Source organism: Pan troglodytes, chromosome 18 (genome assembly GCF_028858775.2).
Source record: "Pan troglodytes isolate AG18354 chromosome 18, NHGRI_mPanTro3-v2.0_pri, whole genome shotgun sequence".
In the NCBI taxonomy this organism is placed as follows: domain Eukaryota; kingdom Metazoa; phylum Chordata; class Mammalia; order Primates; family Hominidae; genus Pan; species Pan troglodytes.
The window spans coordinates 23,032,470-23,051,549 of record NC_072416.2 but is presented as its reverse complement, the minus strand read 5'-3'; the positions used below and the strand labels follow the sequence as shown (position 1 = coordinate 23,051,549).

Sequence of the window (19,080 nt, the reverse complement as noted above, 5' to 3'; positions counted from 1 at the left end):
AGACAAAGAGAGGGGCAGAAAAATATATAGAGGGAGAGACAGAGAAAGAAGGAGAGTTGGAATGAGAGGGTAGTTGTGTGTGTAGATACCCATGCTATATATTCACATACTTAGGCCCTCAAAGCACGAAATAGATGGGCTGTACCTGGTCAGATCCTCCTGCACAAGCAGCCGAAAGATGGTTGGGACACAGCAGAGGGTGGTTATCGGGAATGTGGAGAGAGTCTAAACCAAAACAAAGGGTGAAAGATGTCCTTAGAATCATTGGGGTGGGACCATGAAGATGGAGCCAAATGCATCTTTATAGTCTCAGTACCAAAGCAGAGAAGCTGAAAACTATGTGTGGAATCCAGCAGCCAAGATGGTGTCCAGTGACCCCTACTTCCTGGCATGTGCACCTTTGGAGGATCCCCTCTCACCTCATACCAAAGTGGGTCTGTGACAGCAATGGCATACTGCCAAGGTGATGAATACCACTTTCAAGATTCGGTTATACAAAGACTATGGCTTCTGTCTTGAATATTCTTTCTCTCTCCCTTTCTGGGATCCCTTGTTCTGGGGGAAGCAAGCCACCATGTTTTTAGTATGCTCAAGCCATCCTATGGACAGTTGCACACAGTGAGAAACTGGAGACTAGCAAACACCCAGTGAGAAATTGAAGTCTACTAAAAACCACCAGTGAGGTTTTTGTTTTGTTTTTTGTTTGGTTTTTTGAGATGGAGTCTCACTCTGTCACCCAGGCTGGAGTGCAGTGGCAAGATCTCAGCTCGCTGCAACCTCTGCCTCCCGGGTTCAAGCAATTCTCTGCCTCAGACCCCTGAGTAGCTGGGATTAGAGGTGCCCACCACCAGGCCCGGCTAATTTTTGTATTTTTAGTAGAAACGGGGTTTCACCATCCTGGCCAGGCTGGTCTTTAACTCCTGACCTCATGATTCACCCGCCTTGGCCTCCCAAAGTGCTGGGATTACAGGTATGAACCACTGTGCCTGGCCACCAGTGAATTTTTAAGCAATTTTCCAGCTTCAGTCAATCCTTAAGATGATTGCAGTCCTAGCAAATATCTTCTTTAAAATTATTGTGGCAAAATACACACAACATAGAATTTGCCCATTGGAATGGTTTTTAAGTGTATCGTCCAGTGGGATTAAACATTTCCAGAGTGTTGTGCAACCATTGCTACCATCCACCTCCAGAACTATTTTTATCTTCTCAAACTTAAACTCTGTACCCATTACACAATAATTTCCCATTAATCTCTCCCCTAACTCCTGGTAAACACCATTGTACTTTCTGTCTCTATGAATTTGACTACTCTTGGAATCTCATGTAAGTGGAATCATACAGTATTTGTCCTTGTATGACTGGCATGTTTCACTTAGCATAATGTCCTCAAGGGTTATCCACGTTATATCATACAACAAGATGTCCTTCCTTTTTAAGGCTGGGTAATATTCCATTGTACATATACACCACATTTTGCTTATTCATTCATCTGTGGATGGACACTTGTGTTGCTTTCACCTTTTAGTTATTGTTAATGCTGCTATGAACATTTGCATACCTTGCTGACCTCTTGATTGCAACCTCATGAGAGACCCTGCTCCCAAAACCCCTCATTAAGCTACCTCCAGCTTCCTGACCATCAGATACTGTGAGATAAATGCTTGTGTTTTAAAGTGCTAAGTTTCGGTATAATTTATTACATAGCAATAGATAATGAAAACAGTATATCAGAGCTGGGGACAGTGCAAGGAGAAGGTCCATACATTGGCTGATCAAGCACTACATGGATAATGATGGTGATGAGTTTGATCATGATGATAACAATCAATATGGGTTAAGAATCTACTATATTTGGTCCACCATGCGATACCAGCTTACTCCTGCAAGAATGGCCATAATCAAAATATCAAAAAATAATAGATGTTGGCATGGATGCAGTGAACAAGGAACACTTCTACATTGCTGGTAGGAATGTAAACTAGTACAACCACTGTGGAAAACAGTGTGGAGATTCCTTAAAGAACTAAAAGTAGAACTACCATTTGATCCAGCAATCCCACTTCTGGGTATCTATCCAGAAGAAAAGAAGTCATATGAAAAAGATACTTGCACATACATGTTTATAGCAGCACAGTTTGCAATTGCAAAAATGTGGAGCCAACCCAAATGCCCATAAATCAACAAGTGGACAAAGAAAGTGTGGTATATAAATATATATAATGGAATACAACTCAGCCATAAAAAGGAATGAATTAATGGCATTTGCAGGGACCTGGATGAGATTGTAGACTATTATTCTAAGTAAAGTAACTCAGAAATGGAAAACCAAATATTTTATGTTCTCCCTCATAAGTGGGAGCTAAGCTATGAGGATGCAAAGGTGTAAGAATGGCACAATGGACTTTGGGGACTTGGGGGAAAGGGTGGGAAGGGGGTGAGGGATAAAAGACTACAAATTGGGTGCAGTGTATACTGCTCAGGTGATGGGTGCACCAAAATCTTACAATCACCACTAAAGAACTTACTCATGTAACCAAACACCACCTGTTCCCCAATAACCTATGAAAATAATTTTTTTTAAAAAAAGAATCTACTATGTTTTGAAGCAACCTAAGTGTCCATCAACAGATGAATGGATAAAGAAAATGTACATATACACAATGGATCCATAAAAAAGAATGAGGTCCTGTCATTTGCTGCAACATGGATGGAACTGGAGATCATTATGTTAAGTGAAATAAGCCAGGCACATAAAGACTAACTTCACATATTCTCACTTATTTGTGAGATTTAAAAGTCAAAACAATTGAACTCATGGAAATAGAGATTAGAAGGATGATTACCAGAGGCTGGGAAGGGTAGTCGGGGGCTGGGAGAAAGGTGGGGATGGTTAGTTGGTACCAAAATAATAGAATGAATGAATAAGACCTGTTGTTTTAAAGCACATCAGGGTGACTATAGTCAATAAAAACTTAATTGTACATTTTAAAATAACTGAAAGAGTATAATTAGATTGTAACACAAAAGATAAATGCTTTGAGGGTATGGATACCCCATTCTCTATGATGTGATTTTCACGCATTGCATGCCTACATCAAAACACCTCATGTACCCCATAAATATATACACCTACTATGTATCCACAAAAATTAAAAATTATTTCAAAAAAGAACCTATGATGTGCTGGCCCCTTTGCCTTGTATCATTTCATTCTCGCAGCAAATCTATAGAGATATGCTATCCCTTTCTTACAGATGAGGCTGAAACTGCAGCTCAGGAGATTAGGCAACTTCCCCAAGGCCACACAGCTAGCGAATCAAAGGTGTAGGATCAGAGTCCAGGTCTGACTCCTTGACTGATGGCACAGCCTGTGCAGTTAGCTACCATGTGATACAGCTTATTTCAGTACAAATAATATGAGAAGAAGTGTCCTCTGACATTTTAAGGAATGACAGTTAGGATGTGGGGGGCGGAAGAAAGGTGACCTGTGTCTTGACTAGGGCCACCAATCTCCTCCCTCCCCATGAGAAGACCCTGAGAGGCTGAGCAGGAGTCACCAGGACTCTCTAGTTGGGCCAACTACTCATGTTAAGCACCATGGACAGTAGCATTTGGAGTTGAGGCATAGACTGATTTTGCCTAAGGGTTTGACAAATACCTAGGGTTTTGGCAGGAGCATAGGGAAGAAAGTGGTGGAGACAAGGGCACCCCAAGCAAAAGAAATAGCAACAAAATGGTCTTACATCTAGGAATGTAGCTAGAGCACAGGCAATGATTGAAGGGAACCAGGTGGTCAGGAACCAGATTATGGAAGGCCGGGGAGCCACACAAAAGAAGCCTTAAATTCACTGATTTATGTGTTTTCTCCTGCAGTCTGAAATCTATATCCCACTCATCTCATTTGTACCCAACACATATGGGGTATTGTTGGTTTTTCCTCTTACATTCAGGATAACTTTGGCATCAACTCGGGGCAGCTCATGCACAAAAATGCAAGATCCATTAGGCCAGGCAGAGAAGAGAGTCCAGGCTGCCTTCACCCAGCCAGTGTCAGTCGTGTTCCAGAAGATGTCCGATTCGGTCAAGGCCACCCACCGTCTGCCAAAAATTAGAGAACGTCAGTAACCTTGGCAATGACTCTACCTTTAAAAAGGATTGTATTATCTATATCACCACATTTGGAGCCCTGCTCAGTGGGTACTCACTTATACTTGTGAAACCTGAACAAGACCATCAAGTTAACTATTGTCTCAAACAGCATCTTCCATGTACCTATGCCCTAGGCTAAGAATACAGAAGCAAAAAGAGTTTCCAGAAAGTTCACAGTCCAGTGGATGTGATATATAAGGGAAAAAAATTAACCTCAATACTCTGTGCTAAGGTCACTTTAATTAGCCAACATTTATTTAGCATTTAGTCTGGACTTAGCACTAGGGATCTAGAAGTGAACGATTAGTCTTGCTTTGAGGGCCTTATAGGAAGCCCCTGGAGAGCATGTTTTAATAGAGCTAAACACAAAGCCTTGTGCAATTATAGAGAATAGGCACCTAAACCAGAGCAATGATGGACATGGGTTTCTGAGAAATGCTCTGGTAGAGGAAGTGACACTTGAGTTAGACATAAAGAATAAATAGGGATTATATAGGTGAGGCAGAGAAGCAAGAGCATCCCAGGAATGGGAAACAGTGTCTGCAAACATGGAAGACATAAAAAGCGGTCATGCACTTGAATCCTGGGACACACGCACTCCTGGTTCTCCCAATTTCATTGGCTGTTCCCTTCTCAGTCTCCTCTGCTGAGTCCTCCTGGTCTTCCCCTTCAGTGCAGAAATGCCTCAGGCACTCAGTCCTGAGACCCATTCTCTTTTCAGTTTATATTACACTTTGCTGATCTCATCCCATCTCATGGTATTAAATACCATCCTTACACTGATAAGTTCAGCATGAATCTTTCTCATTAACTTCAGACATGTGTATCCAAATGCCCACTCAACATCTCCACTTTTAACAAGGGGATGGAGATTTCTAAGAAGACTCTCAAATTGACAACTCCATAAACAAACTGTTTTCTTGCCACCAGACAGCCCATCCCACAGTTCTTCCCCCATCATTTAGTGCTTCCAGTTGTTCAGGCCATTCCTCTTAGAGCTCTCCTTGACTCCTCCTTCTCATTCCACACTGATTCTGTCAGCAAGTCTTATTGGGTCTAGGTTGAAAATACATTCAGAATCTCATCTCTTCTCCCACTACTGCTCCCCGGGCAAGCTACCATGCTTGCCTCTTAATGCACTGGTCATCTTCTTTACCTGTTTCCCTTACAGTTACATTGTCAACCCAACATCCTGAGTGAGCCTTTAAAAAACATATTAGATTATGTTACTCCTCTGCTCAAAATACCCAACGCTTCTCAAAAAAAATTCAACATAGAATTACCATATGATCCAGCAATTTCATTTCTGCATGTATATCCAAAAGAAGTAAAAGCAGAGACTCTAACAGATACTCACATGCCAGTGTTTATAGCAACATTATTGACAATAGCCAAAATGTGGAAGCTACCCAAGTGTCTATCGACAGGTAAATGGATTATTTAAAATGTGGTCGAGGCCAGGCGCAGTGGCTCATGCCTGTAATCCCAGCACTTTGAGAGGCCAAGGTGGGAGGATCATGAGGTCAGGAGTTCGAGACCAGCCTGGCCAACATGGTGAAACCCGATCTCTACTAAAAATACAAAAATTAGCTGGGTGTGGTGGCGGGCACCTGTAATCCCAGCTACCTGGGAGGCTGAGGCAGGAGAATTGCTTGAAACCGGAAGGCAGAGGTTGCAGTGAGCAGAGATCGCACCACTGCACACCAGCCTGGGCAAAAGAGCAAAACTCTGTCTCAAAAAAATAAAAATAAAATAAAAAATAAAAATAAATAAAATGTGGTCTATCCATACAATGGAATATTTTTCAGTCTTAAAAGGGAAGGAAATTTTGACACATGCTATGACGTGGATGAACCTTGAGGACATTATGCTAAGTGAAAGAAGCCAAATTGCAAAACAAAAGGACAGACTGCATGATGCCAGTTACACGAAATACCTAGAGTATCAAATTCACAGAGATGAAAAGTAAAATAGAGGTTACCAGGGGTGAGGGGAGAGGGTAATGTGGTGTTATTGGGTAATGGGGGCACAGTTCTCCTTTGGAAAGATAAAGTAAATTCTGGAAATGGATGGTGATTGTGGTTGCACAACAATGTGAATGTATTTAATGACATTAAACTGTACACTTAAAATGGTTAAAAGGGTACATTTATGATATATGTATATATATGTTTATATGTGTATGTGTGTATATATATGTGTGTGTGTGTATATATATATGTGTGTGTATATATATATATATATATAGCCACGATTTAAAAAGAAACCTCCCATGGCTTTTCACCTCACTCAGAGTAAAATCCAGAACCATCAAGATCCTTCCTAAGCTGCTCCTATTGGCTTCTCAGTAATTCTGCTGGCTCTCTGACCTCAGCTCCTGACACCTTTCCCCTCACACCACCCCCTCCAGACCACTCCCCACTTTCTGTTCTTGGATCCTCTAGACAAGCTGCTCTGGTACCTTCCGCTGGCCACAAAACCCAGTCCGTAGCTGCTCTGGGAGTGCTCGACCATCTTGGGGTCCCCGGTGGTTCCGCTGGTGAAGTAGATGGCCAGCGGGTCTCGACTCTTTGTCCTCACGCAGTTGTGCTCTGTAGATGCCTCCCTGTAAAACGTAAAAACACTAGGTGGCACTACCACAGTAAAAACAGTTAGTAGCACCAATAATATGCATAACAACAATATGACTACCGTTTCATAAATACCACGTGTGAGGTGCTGTGCTGAAAGCTCTGGCTTGGGTAATCTGCAACTACCTCATGGGGTAGGTACTATCATTATAACCCTTTTGCAGACAGGAAACTGAGGCTCAAAATGGATAAATAACTCACGGAAAAGAGCCCATGCTTTCTTACCAAGGTATGAAGACTTTCTGGTAGAACACACACATGTCCATGTCTATAATTCTGCACATTTAGGCACAGCTTCCACCCCCATCCCAATTTCTAATAATTTAGAACTCTTTTCTAAAGGTTTCCCCCAATATGGGGTTTTGAGATCTAGGTAATTCCCAAAGTTCTGTGATCTGGATGATCAGCTAACCCACGGGCTCTCATCCCTGGCTGCACTGTGGAGTCCCCTGGTAAATTTTTGGAAGAAACTTGTCTGTATCCACCCTGAATAAAATAAAATCAGAATCTTTGATGTTTTCTTAAATGCTTCTCAGTAATTCTAGTAACAGCCAAAATTGAGAACCACTGATCTAGGCCCACCTGACAGCTCATCAAAATCATATGAGCCGATTTTTTTTTTTTCTTTTTGAGATGGTGTTTCGCTCTTATTGCCCAGGCTGGAGTGCAATGGCGTGATCTTGGCTCCCTGCAACCTCTGCCTCCCGGGTTCAAGTGATTCTCCTGCCTCAGCCTCCCGAATAGCTGGGATTATAGGCGTGCGCCACCACGTCCAGCTAATTTTGTATTTTTAGTAGAGACGGGGTTTCTCCATGTTGGTCAGGCTGGCCTCAAACTCCCGATCTCGGGTGATCTGCCTGCCTCAGCCTCCAAAAGTGCTGGGATTACAGGCATGAGCCATGGCGCCCCGCCCTATAGGCTGATTTTTTTAAAAAAGATCCCCAGGGCTCTTGCTCAGCTATGTCTAGTAAACTAGGTCAGATGTGAGGCCTTGTCATCTGTATTCAAAACAGCACCCAGGTGAATCTGATGCAGCTGGTCTGTGGGGTGAGCATGCGTGACTCAACGGTTCAGGCCCCTGAGAGGCTCCTTTTGGGTTCTGGCTTCCAATCAGGACAAAGTCTCAAATTCTGTGATGAGTTTCCACCAGGCCCTTGCTCCAAGGCACATCTGCTCTCAGCTCTGCCCACTCCTGACTTGACTACTTTTTAGCACCTTGGGCAAGTCACTTTAGTTTTCCAAGTCTCAGTTTCCTCATCTGTAAAACTGGGTTAAAGGGCCCATCACAATGTCCTGTTCAGGGATTAAATAAGATGATGTTTGATCCATTATGGTGTTCTGAACACCAAACACAATGCTTGTCGTGAAATAGATGTTCATTAAATCTTTGCTGCATGAATGAATGAAGGTGAAGGCTTACATAGCACAGTATCTAGCAATACACTAAGTACCCAATACATGGGCACTAGTTTATTATTAACTGACCACCTGCTATGTGCTAAATGCACCATATAGGTTATTTCATGTACTCTGAATGGTAGCTCTAATAACTACCACCGCATTATAGAAGCAAATGAAGCACAGAAAAGCTGCTGACAAATCCAGCACTGACTGAATGAGGGACCTTGAACATTAAGGTAGGGACCAGGATTATGCTCAGGTCAGCCTGGCTGCCAATGGGAGTGTTCCTCTCTGATTCGCTCTCTATGTATGGAATCAGCAATGCATTTCATCTCTTGTTGCTTAAAGGGGAAATGACTTCATTTTTCTGCTGTTCTCCTGGAGAGCCCCAATTCACCGGAGGAGTTCCCTGAAGTTCAACCAGCCTGGCCGACTGCTGTCTGACACCAGCAGCTTGGTCTGGAGGGAGGGGCATTCGGCACTGATGGCATCCACCCTTGGAGCTAGGGAGTCACTGGTGATAATGGACTTGGCCCTGGACGCCTGCAGCCGGTACTTGAGGTCCTTCTCCGTCAGCTGATTGACACCTGGAATCATCACAGTCCCTGGCATAAAACAGAAGGGGTTGTTGAGTGGATAGCGGGGAAGGCCTTGGGTACAGAGGTAAGAGATGAAGGCAGGAAGGGGCTGGGGAGGGTTGGAATGCATGAGCTGGAAGAGGTAACAATAATAATAATAACAGCCTAAAAACCCTAGCCGTCTGAATAAGTGCATGATCACTTATTCACTCAGCATCAGCGGAGGCTTGCTAGGCTCACTGTGGCCTCTTTCCTCCTCTGTTTCTCTGCTGAAGGAACCATTCTAAGAAGATAATGTTTCACTGCCCTGGACATTCATGACAACAGGAGGACCTGTCCCCCTAACCTCCTGCAAGGGATAATATCACTGGTTCTTTTATTTCATCTTTATCTTCCTTCCTTTGGGAGCTGGATGATGCTGTGATAATGAGAATCGTAAAGTCTAAGAGTGAAACCAACATAGATTGGTTATAAGGGTCCCTCATCTATAACTGCATCGTTCGGGTAAAATTCTAGCAACTAAAGCAAGGCTCCCAAACCACAACCAGCAGAAAATATGCTTGATTTGTCCCAGTCAGGACTTTTTAAAATGATAGATGCCAACATTAAAAGATAGGGGGATTTTTCATAAAAATCCAGAGTTTTCAATTACAAATCAGAAGTTCTGATAACACTGGTATTCATTCTGTCGTGGGAACATTTGGTTCGAGTTGAGAAGCAGCGACCCCATTTGATAAAGCATGTGATCTCCAGTTTGCCGCAGTCCTCACCCCTCCCTACTGCCTTGCACTGGCCTGCTTTTATCAATTACATCATTGTCTGGCCCCTACTATACAATCAAGTCTGTGATTGTTAGGCAAATAGGAAGTAAACACAACTCCACATACGGTTTATTTTTGCTCCATCTTCAAGACCCTGTGGATACTGCAAAACTCTGGCAAGTTGTGTCTGCCCCCAACTAAAATTCCCAGCCCTGCTTACTGACCTGTCCGCATGCAAGCCACACTGACCAGCCACCACTCCGGGAGCCGTGGGAGTACCAGCATCATTCTGTCCCCAGGCTGCAGGCCGCATGCACCCCCCAGCACATTGGCTGCCTTCCTGGACTGCTTCCCCAGCTCCTCAAAGCTCCACTTGATCTCTGCTCCTGTGCCATTGACCCACCAGAAGGCAGGATTTGGGGGGCGGTGTCCAGCCTAGATGGTGGTACAGGCAGAAAAAAAAAGAAGCAATTTATTGAGAATTTTTGTTTGCTTGTTGCTGTTTAATGTTTTATAATAGTTAATATAAAATTCACAGGGTTCAAAAAGCAAAGCAATATGGAAAGACATGCATTGAAAAGGCTTGCTCCCCTCCTTAAACCTACCTGCTCTGTTTTCCACTTCCTCTGCCTCATAAGTAACCAATTTTATTAGTTTTTTGCATATCCTTCCATAGTTTCTTTAGGCAAACACAAGCATATATTTTTTTCTACTATCTTTTTAATGCAAAAGGTAGCACATGATTAACACTGTTTTCTGTTTTTCCCTTTTTTATTGAAATATAATTCAGGTACCATAAAAATCACCATTTTAAAGTGCACAACTCACTGGTTCTTAGTATGTTCACAAGGTTGTGTAACCATCACCATTCTCTAATTCCAAAACATTTTTATTACCCTAAAAAGAAACACTGTACAAATTAGCTGTCCCTTCCCATTCCCTCCTCCTCCAGATCCTCGTTATCACTTATCTGCTTTCTGTCTCTATGGATTTGCATCTTCTGGATATTTCATATGAATGGAATCATATGATATGTAGCTTTATGTTTGGTTTCTTTCACTTTGTACAATGCTTTCAAGATTTATCTATGTCATAGCATGAATTGGCATTGCATTATTTTGATGGCTGAATAATATTCCACTGTATGGATAGACCACATTTTGTTTATCCATTCACCAGTTCATAGACATTAGGGTTGGTTCCACTTTTTGGCTATTATAAATAACACTGCTATGAGGATTTATGTACAAGTTTTTCTGTGAGCACATGTTTTCTATTGTCTTGGATATATACTTAGGAGTACAATTCCTGGGTCAGTATTATAATAACTCTATGTTAACTTTCGGAGGAACTGCCAAACTGTTTTCCACAGCACTGCACCATTTTACATTTCCATCCAGCCATGTCAGAGGGTTCTAATTCTCTGCATCATCTCCAGCTTTTGTTATTGTACCTTTTTTTTTTTTTTGCCATGCCACTGGTTATGAAGTGGTATCTCCTTGTGGCTAGGATTTGCATTTCCCTAATGAATTAAAGATGTTAAGCATCTTTTCATGTGTCTATTGGCCATTTGTTTATATTCCTTGAAGAAATGTCTCTTCAGATTCTTAGCCCATACTTCAATTGGGTTATTTGTCTTTTTCACTGTCTAGTTTGAGTTCTTTATGCATGATAGATACTAGACCCTTAACCAATATGTGATTTTTCAGATATTTTCTCCTATTCTGTGAGCTTTTTACTTTGATATATAAATACTATTAATTTTCATGAAGTCCAATTAATCTATTTTTTATTTTGTTGCTTTTGCTTTAGAAACCATTGCCCAATCAGAGGTCACAAAAATATACTCCTATGTTTTCTTCTAAAAATTTTCTTATACTTTTTGTTTCTTCATTTAGGTCTTTGATACATTTTGAGTTAATTTTTGTATTTAGGGTCAGGTAGGAGACTCAATTAATTCTTTTGCATGTGAACACACAGTTGTGCCAGCATCATTAGTTGGAAAGACAATTATTTCACCCATTTAATTGTCTGGGTACCCTTGTTGAAAATCAATTGATGATAGATTTGTGGATTTATTTCTAGACTCTGAATTCATACCTATTTATCCAAGTCTATCCTTATGCTAGTGCCACACTGTCTTGGTTACTGTAACTTTGCAGTAGACTTGAAATAGAAAAGTGTGAGTCTTCTTTTTTTTTTTTTTTCAAGGCTGTTTTGGTCCCTGTGGGTCCCTTGCATTTCCATAGGAGTTTTTGAATCAGGTTGTCTATTTCTGTAAACAAGTCTCCTAGGATTTTGATAAAGTTTGCATTAAATGTGCAGCTCAATTTGGGGTGTATTTTCATCTTAACAATATTAATTCTTTTAATCCATGAGCATGGGGTGTATTTCTATTTGTTTACATCTTTTCCAGTTTATTTCAGTAATGTTTTGTCATTTTCCATGTACAACCCTTATACTTCTTTGGTTAAATTTATTTATATGTATTTCATTCTTTTTGACGCTATTAGTAAATGAAATCATTTCTTAACTTCATTTTTTATTGCTCCTTACTCGAGTATTGAGTATTAAGTTATCTGCTCTTAAAATACAATGATGAAGTAGGGATACCATAATAGTCAGAGACATATCCATTCAAACAATGAATTAAAATAAAAGGAAAACAATGAGTCACCAAACCCAAGCAACTCTGAATCCAACTGAGAAAACTCTATTATGTTTCAAAGCCCTTAATCCTCTGTGATTGTGGCTTTGCTTTCTAGTTGCTCAGCTCCACCCTCTGGGCTCCCAATTCCACATTCTTGACTAACAACTCTGCCCTAAATCATCTCTTCTTTTACAAGAAGGGTAACACATGTTTGTAGCTAAGTAGATTTAACCACCTGTTTCCTGCCTGTAGAATTTGGGGAGTCCAACAGCCTTCTTTTATATTTTCCTCTCTCTGTCCAGTACAAGATGGCAGTATTTCTGCTGATAAAACATTCTCAAGAAACTAGTGGTTCTCTCGTGTATGTCTCAGTGATTCACCCCATTAGGGAAGTGGCTCCTCCACAGATCTTTTCCAGATAATCCCATCTCTATTGCTGGTTTCTGCCTCCATGGCTGAAGGAACTGAGGAACTTTGTCTAATCTCTTCAAAAAGCTCTCTGTGACTTTTTGATACTTGAATTGCTAGCAAAAGATTGTCCAACCACACTCTTGGATTTCCCTTTGCAGCATACTTTTCTGACAGTGAATATCCTAACTTTAATGTCTTTTATAATATAGGAAGGCTGAGAATTGTTCAAACCACCAGGTTCTGGCTCTATTTTTGCTTAACAATTCTTTCCTCTGTCTATTTCTTTCCTTCAGCATTGTAATATAACCAGCAAGAAGAAATCAGTCCACATCTTCAACACTTGGCTGGGAAATCTCCTTAGCTAAATATCCAAGCTTATCCCTTATAAGTTATTCTATCCATATAGCTCTAGGACACCATTCAGCCAAAATTTCTGCCACTATATAATAAGGATCCACTTTTCTTCAGTTTCTGATATTACATTTTTCATTTCCTTCTGAGTTTTTATCATCTGTGTCTTTAATGTTCATATTTCTACTAACAGTCTTCATGATTCTTTAAAACAATACAGTCTCATCTATCATACTCCTCCTTTCTTTTTGAGGTGTCGCTAGCAAAATCATTAATATCTACATTTCCACTAACAGTCTGCTCAAGGCAATCTAGGCTTTTTTCCGTGCTCCTCAAAATTCTTCCAGCCTCTACCCATCACCTAATTCCAAACCTACTTTCACATCCTTTGGTATTTATTACAGCTCTCATTACTACTCTTGGTGCCAAAATCTGTATTGGTTTTGAATAATCCCATCTATTGCTGCTGTAATAAATTATCACAAACTTAATTGCATAAAACAACACAAATATACAGCCTTATAGTTCTGGAGATAAACAGTTCAAAATCAGTCTTAGTGGAGTAACATCAAGGTGTCAGAAGAATTGTTTTCCTACTGGATGCTTTAGTGGACAACCTGTGTCCTTGCATTTTCTAGTTTTCAGAGGCAATTCACATTCCTTGGATCGTGGCCCCACATCACTCCTACCTCTGTTTTCATTGTCACATCTCCTTCTCTGACTCTGACCCTCCTGCCTTCTCATAGGGTACCTTATGATTATATTAGGCTCATCCAGATAATCCAGAATAATCTCTTCATATGAATATCTTTAGTATAATCATGTTTGCAAAGTCTCTTGCCATGTAAGATAACATACTCACAGGTTTCAGGGATTAAGGTATAAAAATCTTGGGGAAGGGGTGCATTATTTTGATAATCATTGCCATGCTCTTTCTAGTTTCTTTGCGTATCTTGTAAATTTTTGTTGAAAACTATACATTTAAAATTACATCATGTGATTACTCAGGAAATCAGATCCACCCCCACCCATTCCCCACAACTCCCCAGAGTTTGGTTTGCTGTTGCTGCTTGTTGTCATTTGTTTAGTGATTTTTGTGAACCATTTCTGTGAAGTCTGCATTATTTGTTCTGTGTGGCCACTGAGATATCTACTTGGTTAGCTTAGTAGTCATCTTATGATTAGACAAAAATATCTTTAAATGCCTGAAACCAATAAATCTCCCAGTCTTTGGGTGGGTGTTGGGGCACACCTTTGGCACTCAGCCAGGCAATTAACAATCCTGCCTTAGTGTTAATTTCCTGCATGCTCCAACTCTCAGTCTGCCAGAAGTGCGAGCTTAGAGTTTCCTCAGATCTTTCCTAAGCATGTGCAAAGCCCTAGGAAAGCACACAGCCTTACTTAGGTGTGTTGATTTCTAGATTTCCAGGAATACAATAGAATTTTTTAAAGCTCCCATAGACATTGGATTCTCCAGCTTTTCTTTTTTCAGTCTTTGGTGAATCTATTGTTTGTCCCACTGTTATCCATCACCTTAGGCAACAATGAAGCTAAAACATTTGTCTGTGATTGTTTTGGACAAAAACCCCCAGGGAAAAGGCTTTTCTCATTGGTTGAGCTTCAAGTTGATTCAAATACAGTTTTACAAGTAGGGTCTTCCAAAGAACCAATGGGCAGCTCAAATAACAACAGTTCTTCATAAGTGAAGCTTTGAAAAAACTCCAACTCCATTCTGGCCCCTCTAATGGTTGCCATGATGCACCAGAAATGGGGGCTGTTATTTTTCAAGGCTACCACATAGCTGGAAAGTCCTTATTCTACCATTTTTTTTCCTGACTTAATCCTGCTTGCTTGTTTTTATCATTAGGAGAAGTCTTCTAAGGATACCCCTAGTATTGCAAAAAGAACTTAGATTTTTTTGCAGGCCATCAGGAATGGAGCATCCTAGCTTCCTGTCTTACATGAAATTCTCATTTAATTCTCACTATTACTCTAAGTAGCATATGGTCTGACTACCATTTTACAGATGAGAAAGTTGAGATCTAAAGAACTTAGGGCACTTGTCCAAGGTCACACTTCATGTACATGGATGAACAATGTCTATCTGACTGCAAATCCTGCTTTTAAGTCTCAGTCATCCTCATACCACCTTCATAAGTTTCACCACATCTGCTGACAGTTAATTTTATTGTATCTACTAACAATGCCATTTACTTCATATTTTTTCTTTAAACAATCTCTTCTTACAATTAACATGAATACAATTCTTTGAATTAAATTTTATGTTTCCAGTTTTGTATTCTCCAGCTTTTCTTTTTTCACTTTTTGGCGAATCTATTGTTTGTCCCTACTGTTATCCACCACCTTAGGCAACAATGAAGTTAAACATTTGTCCGTAATTGTTTTGGACAAAAACCCCTAGGGAAAAGGCTTTTCTCATTGGTTAAGCTTCACATTGGTTGAAATACAGTTTTACAAGTATGTCTTCCTCTTATAAATGAAAAGTTAGTATCATGTAACACAAATAAAAGGTAACCATGAAATAGAGAGACCCAACAGACACAGATATAAGGGAAAATAAAGAAGAAAGCAGATGCACAGAGACACACAAAGAAATCAGGGTTATCTTATTCTATGTATCTGTTATGATCTGCAAAAAGCTTTGAGCCTGAGCCCTATTCTTTCCTTATTTTATTTTGTTTTGTTGTATTTTATTTTATTTTTTGAGGTGGAGTCTCACTCTGTTGTCTAGGCTGGAGTGCAGTGGCATGATCTTGGCTCACTGCAACCTCTGCCTCCCGAGTTCAAGCAATTCTCATGCTTCAGCCTCCAAAGTAGCTGGGACTACAGGTGTGCGTCACCATGCCTGGGTAATTTTTTTTAATTTTGTTTTTAGTAGAGACGGAGTTTCACCATGTTGGTGAGGCTGGTCTCGAACTCCTGACCTCAGGTGATCTGCCCTTCTCGGTGTCCCAAAGTGCTGGGATTATGGGCATGAGCCACCACGCCCGGCCTTCTTTCCTTATTTAGAAGACAAGGGCGTGACAGTGAGAGAAAAACATCAAAGACAGAGTAGCAGCAAAACAAAACTTCCTCCTTCAGTTGATGAACAACTGGAAGGGAATCGGAAGGGACATAACTGTCTCACTGTATGATTTGGGCTCAAGAATGCAGGACACTTCAGAGAAGGAACAAGCATGTCTAAGGCTCACAACACTGACTCAGAATTTTTTCCTAAGTCTCAAATGCCAACAGTTTACATTTTAGAACTAGCAAAATTCCCAGGTCCAAATTTCCTCATCAACATGCTTGGAGCCTTGAGTCTCATTGTGGTACATGAGGGCAGCCTCAGATGCCCCAGATGGATTCTAGGACAGAACAGGCTTCACCTCTTCCAGCCGACTCCACACATCCAGCACATCATGGGCGAAGTTGAAGTACTCAGGCACCAGCTGCCTTCCCAGGCTGATGGCTTCCCAGGTGGCCACGATCTTCTGAGGAACAGGTAGAGGTGCTGGTTGCCCATGAGACCCACAGAATGCCCTGGAGTTCCTCAGTGCCTGGAGGACTAGGTGTCTCAGCCATGGTCTCATGCGGTCGCCTCCTGTCTGTCACCAAAGAGAGGAAAGAGGGCATTGTCATAAATTCTGGGCTTTGGGGACAACACAGAGGTTAGGAGAAACCTGTGGTCAGCGCTGATGGTGACTGTGATCCCTACTGACTTGTAGAATAAACTCTCCACCTTCAGTCTCAGTTCTGCTGTGTGATGGTCATTTCTCTCCTCTGACCCCGAGGTCTGTCCTTTTGACCTCTCACTGACTTGTGGGTATCTGGGTCTGAGGTCAGAACTCAGATCCCACTTCTCAAACCTCAATACTTCAAAAGGAATCCCTCAAAAAGGCTTTGGCCAATCCTGAACTGACCTTGCAAAGCTGAAGACAGGTCTAGGGCAGCACTGTCCAATAGAAATAGAACGTGAGCCACCTGTGCAATTTACAATGTTCTAGTACTTCCATTAAGAAAAGTAGAAACAGGTGAGATTTATTATAATAAAACATTTTATTTAACCAGATAGAGCCAAAGTATGACCATTTCAATTCCTAGTCAATAGAAGAATAAATTGTTAAAGAGATATTTTACATACTTTTATTTATTTTTTGTTTTTTTGGTACTAAGTCCTCACAATCTGAAATAGACTTTACCCTTACAAACACATGTCAATTTGGACTAGCCACACTTCAAGTGCTCAAAAGCCACAAGTGGCTGCTGTATGGCATGATGGGCTTTTAGTATCTTTTTAATTTTTTAATTTAATTTTATTATTTTTAAAATTTTTATTATTGTTGTTTTTGAGACAGAGTCTCACTCTGTTGCCCAGGGTAGAGTACGGTGGTGCCATCATAGCTCACTGCAGCCTCAAACTCAAGCAGTCCTTCCACCCCAGGCTTCCTAGTAGCTGGGACTACAGGCACTAGCCACCATGTGTGGCTAACTTTTAAAAAGTTTTTTTGTAGAAACAGGATCTCACTATGTTGCCCAGGCAGGGCTTGAACCCCTGGCCTCAAGTGATCCTCCCAACTCGGCCTCCCAAGTGCTGGGATTACAGATGTGAGCCACTGTGCCCAGCCCAGTTTTAGTGTCTTGCTACTCAAAGTGTGATCTTGGGACCAGCAGATGGGACCCCACCCTACATATGTAGAATTAGAATCTGCAAGTTAACGGGATCTTCAGATGAGTCATATGCATGTTAAAGTTTGAGAGGCACTGGCCCGGGAGCTGCGTGTGACCTCAGTTTCAGTTTCCTTGCATTAAATTCCTCTTAGTAATAATAATAACAAAATATGGTAATAACAACCAACAATAATAACGTGGCACAACAAGAAAAACCATAACAGCTTCAGTCTATTGAAGGCCTACTGTGTACCAAGCATTTTAAGAGTGCTTAGAGGCATTATTTCATGAAATCTTTATAACAACTCTATGCTGTAAATGTTATTTTCTCCATTTAAAGATAAAGAAAATGAGGCTTAAAGGGGAAAAGTGACTTTCAGGTTTCACTTCCTGGAAAAACATAGGCCCCAGCCTCTGCAGTGGCCACCAGGCCTAGGCCTGCAGCCTCAGAGACTTCCTTTCTCTGACCCACCTCTCCCGCCCCTCACCTCTCCTGCCCCTCACCTCTCCTGAAGTGAGCTCTGCCCCAGTCCTTTTCCTCAGACTCCCACCCCTGGATTCCTCAGCCACCTAAACAGCTGATAATTTAGAATCCCCAGGCCTCCTTCCCATTCCCCGACACCATTTCAGATGTCACTTCTTGGTTTAATCAGCAAAGGCCTCAGAGGCAGCTGATACCTTCGTCTGAAAAATTTCTTTCCAAATTACCTTGCTCTTGAACCAAAGTAATGCAAAAGGTCTCTGTTTTCTGCTTCAGCTGAGCGGAGCAGGGCTGAGTGGCTGTAAACACTCAGCTCCCTCAGAAAACAGCCTCCCACAGGGACCTTCAGCCCCAAATGCAGCCAAGAGTGGGCAGAGCCAGAACCCAGCAGCTGACACAGTGGCTTCAAGTGGTCAGGGTGCATTGAGCCAGTGAGAGTGGCCCCCTGCCAAGTTTTCTCAGTACTCACAGTGGCTGGAAGATCGGACCTCAACTGTCGTGCCTGGTGGGTGTGCCCAAACTGGTGGATGTATTCCCTAAAAATTCAAGTCGCCATCTAATCGGAAAAAGCAACAGGAAGATTATGATGGGTCTTTTTGTTTGTTTGTTTGTTTGTTTGTTTTGAGACGGAGTCTCCCTCTGTGGCCCAGGCTGGAGTGCAGTGGCGCGATCTTGGCTCACCCCAAGCTCTACCTCCCGGGTTCGCGCCATTCTCCTGCCTCAGGCTCCCAAGTAGCTGGGACTACAGGCGCCCACCACCATGCCTGGCTAATTTTTTGTATTTTTTAGTAGAGACGGGGTTTCACCGTGTTAGCCAGGACGGTCTCGATCTCCTGACCTCGTGATCCGCTCACCTCGGCCTCCCAAAGTGCTGGGATTATGATGTTTTAACAGAAAAGGTGCAATAGTGATAATAATATAAGTCAGACTTTGTTTCTTTTCTGCTTAGAACCCTCCAGTAGATACAGAGAGAACAGAGGAGTGGTTCCAGGGA

General features: G+C 41.6%; 1 protein-coding gene across 5 annotated transcripts in view; it reads right to left on the bottom strand.

Moving 5' to 3' along the window:
- Positions 1-18,460, bottom strand: part of ACSM5 (acyl-CoA synthetase medium chain family member 5) — a 35,993-nt gene extending 17,533 nt beyond the window's left edge. Inside the window, exons 1-7 of one of the 5 annotated variants that reach the window (XM_024349794.3) lie at positions 18,314-18,457; positions 16,324-16,542; positions 9,747-9,957; positions 8,581-8,788; positions 6,614-6,757; positions 3,948-4,101; positions 146-225 (exon numbers count right to left, since the gene is read on the bottom strand). In XM_024349794.3, coding sequence (XP_024205562.1) covers positions 146-225; positions 3,948-4,101; positions 6,614-6,757; positions 8,581-8,788; positions 9,747-9,957; positions 16,324-16,527 — 1,001 coding nt within the window. In that variant the 5' untranslated portion in view covers positions 16,528-16,542; positions 18,314-18,457. Of the gene's footprint in view, positions 1-145; positions 226-3,947; positions 4,102-6,613; positions 6,758-8,213; positions 8,789-9,746; positions 9,958-16,323; positions 16,543-18,313 lie in introns of those variants that run through there. The other 4 variants (XM_054668296.2, XM_024349795.3, XM_054668297.2 and 1 more) reach the window with 4 other exon arrangements.
- Positions 18,461-19,080: the final 620 nt, after the last annotated feature.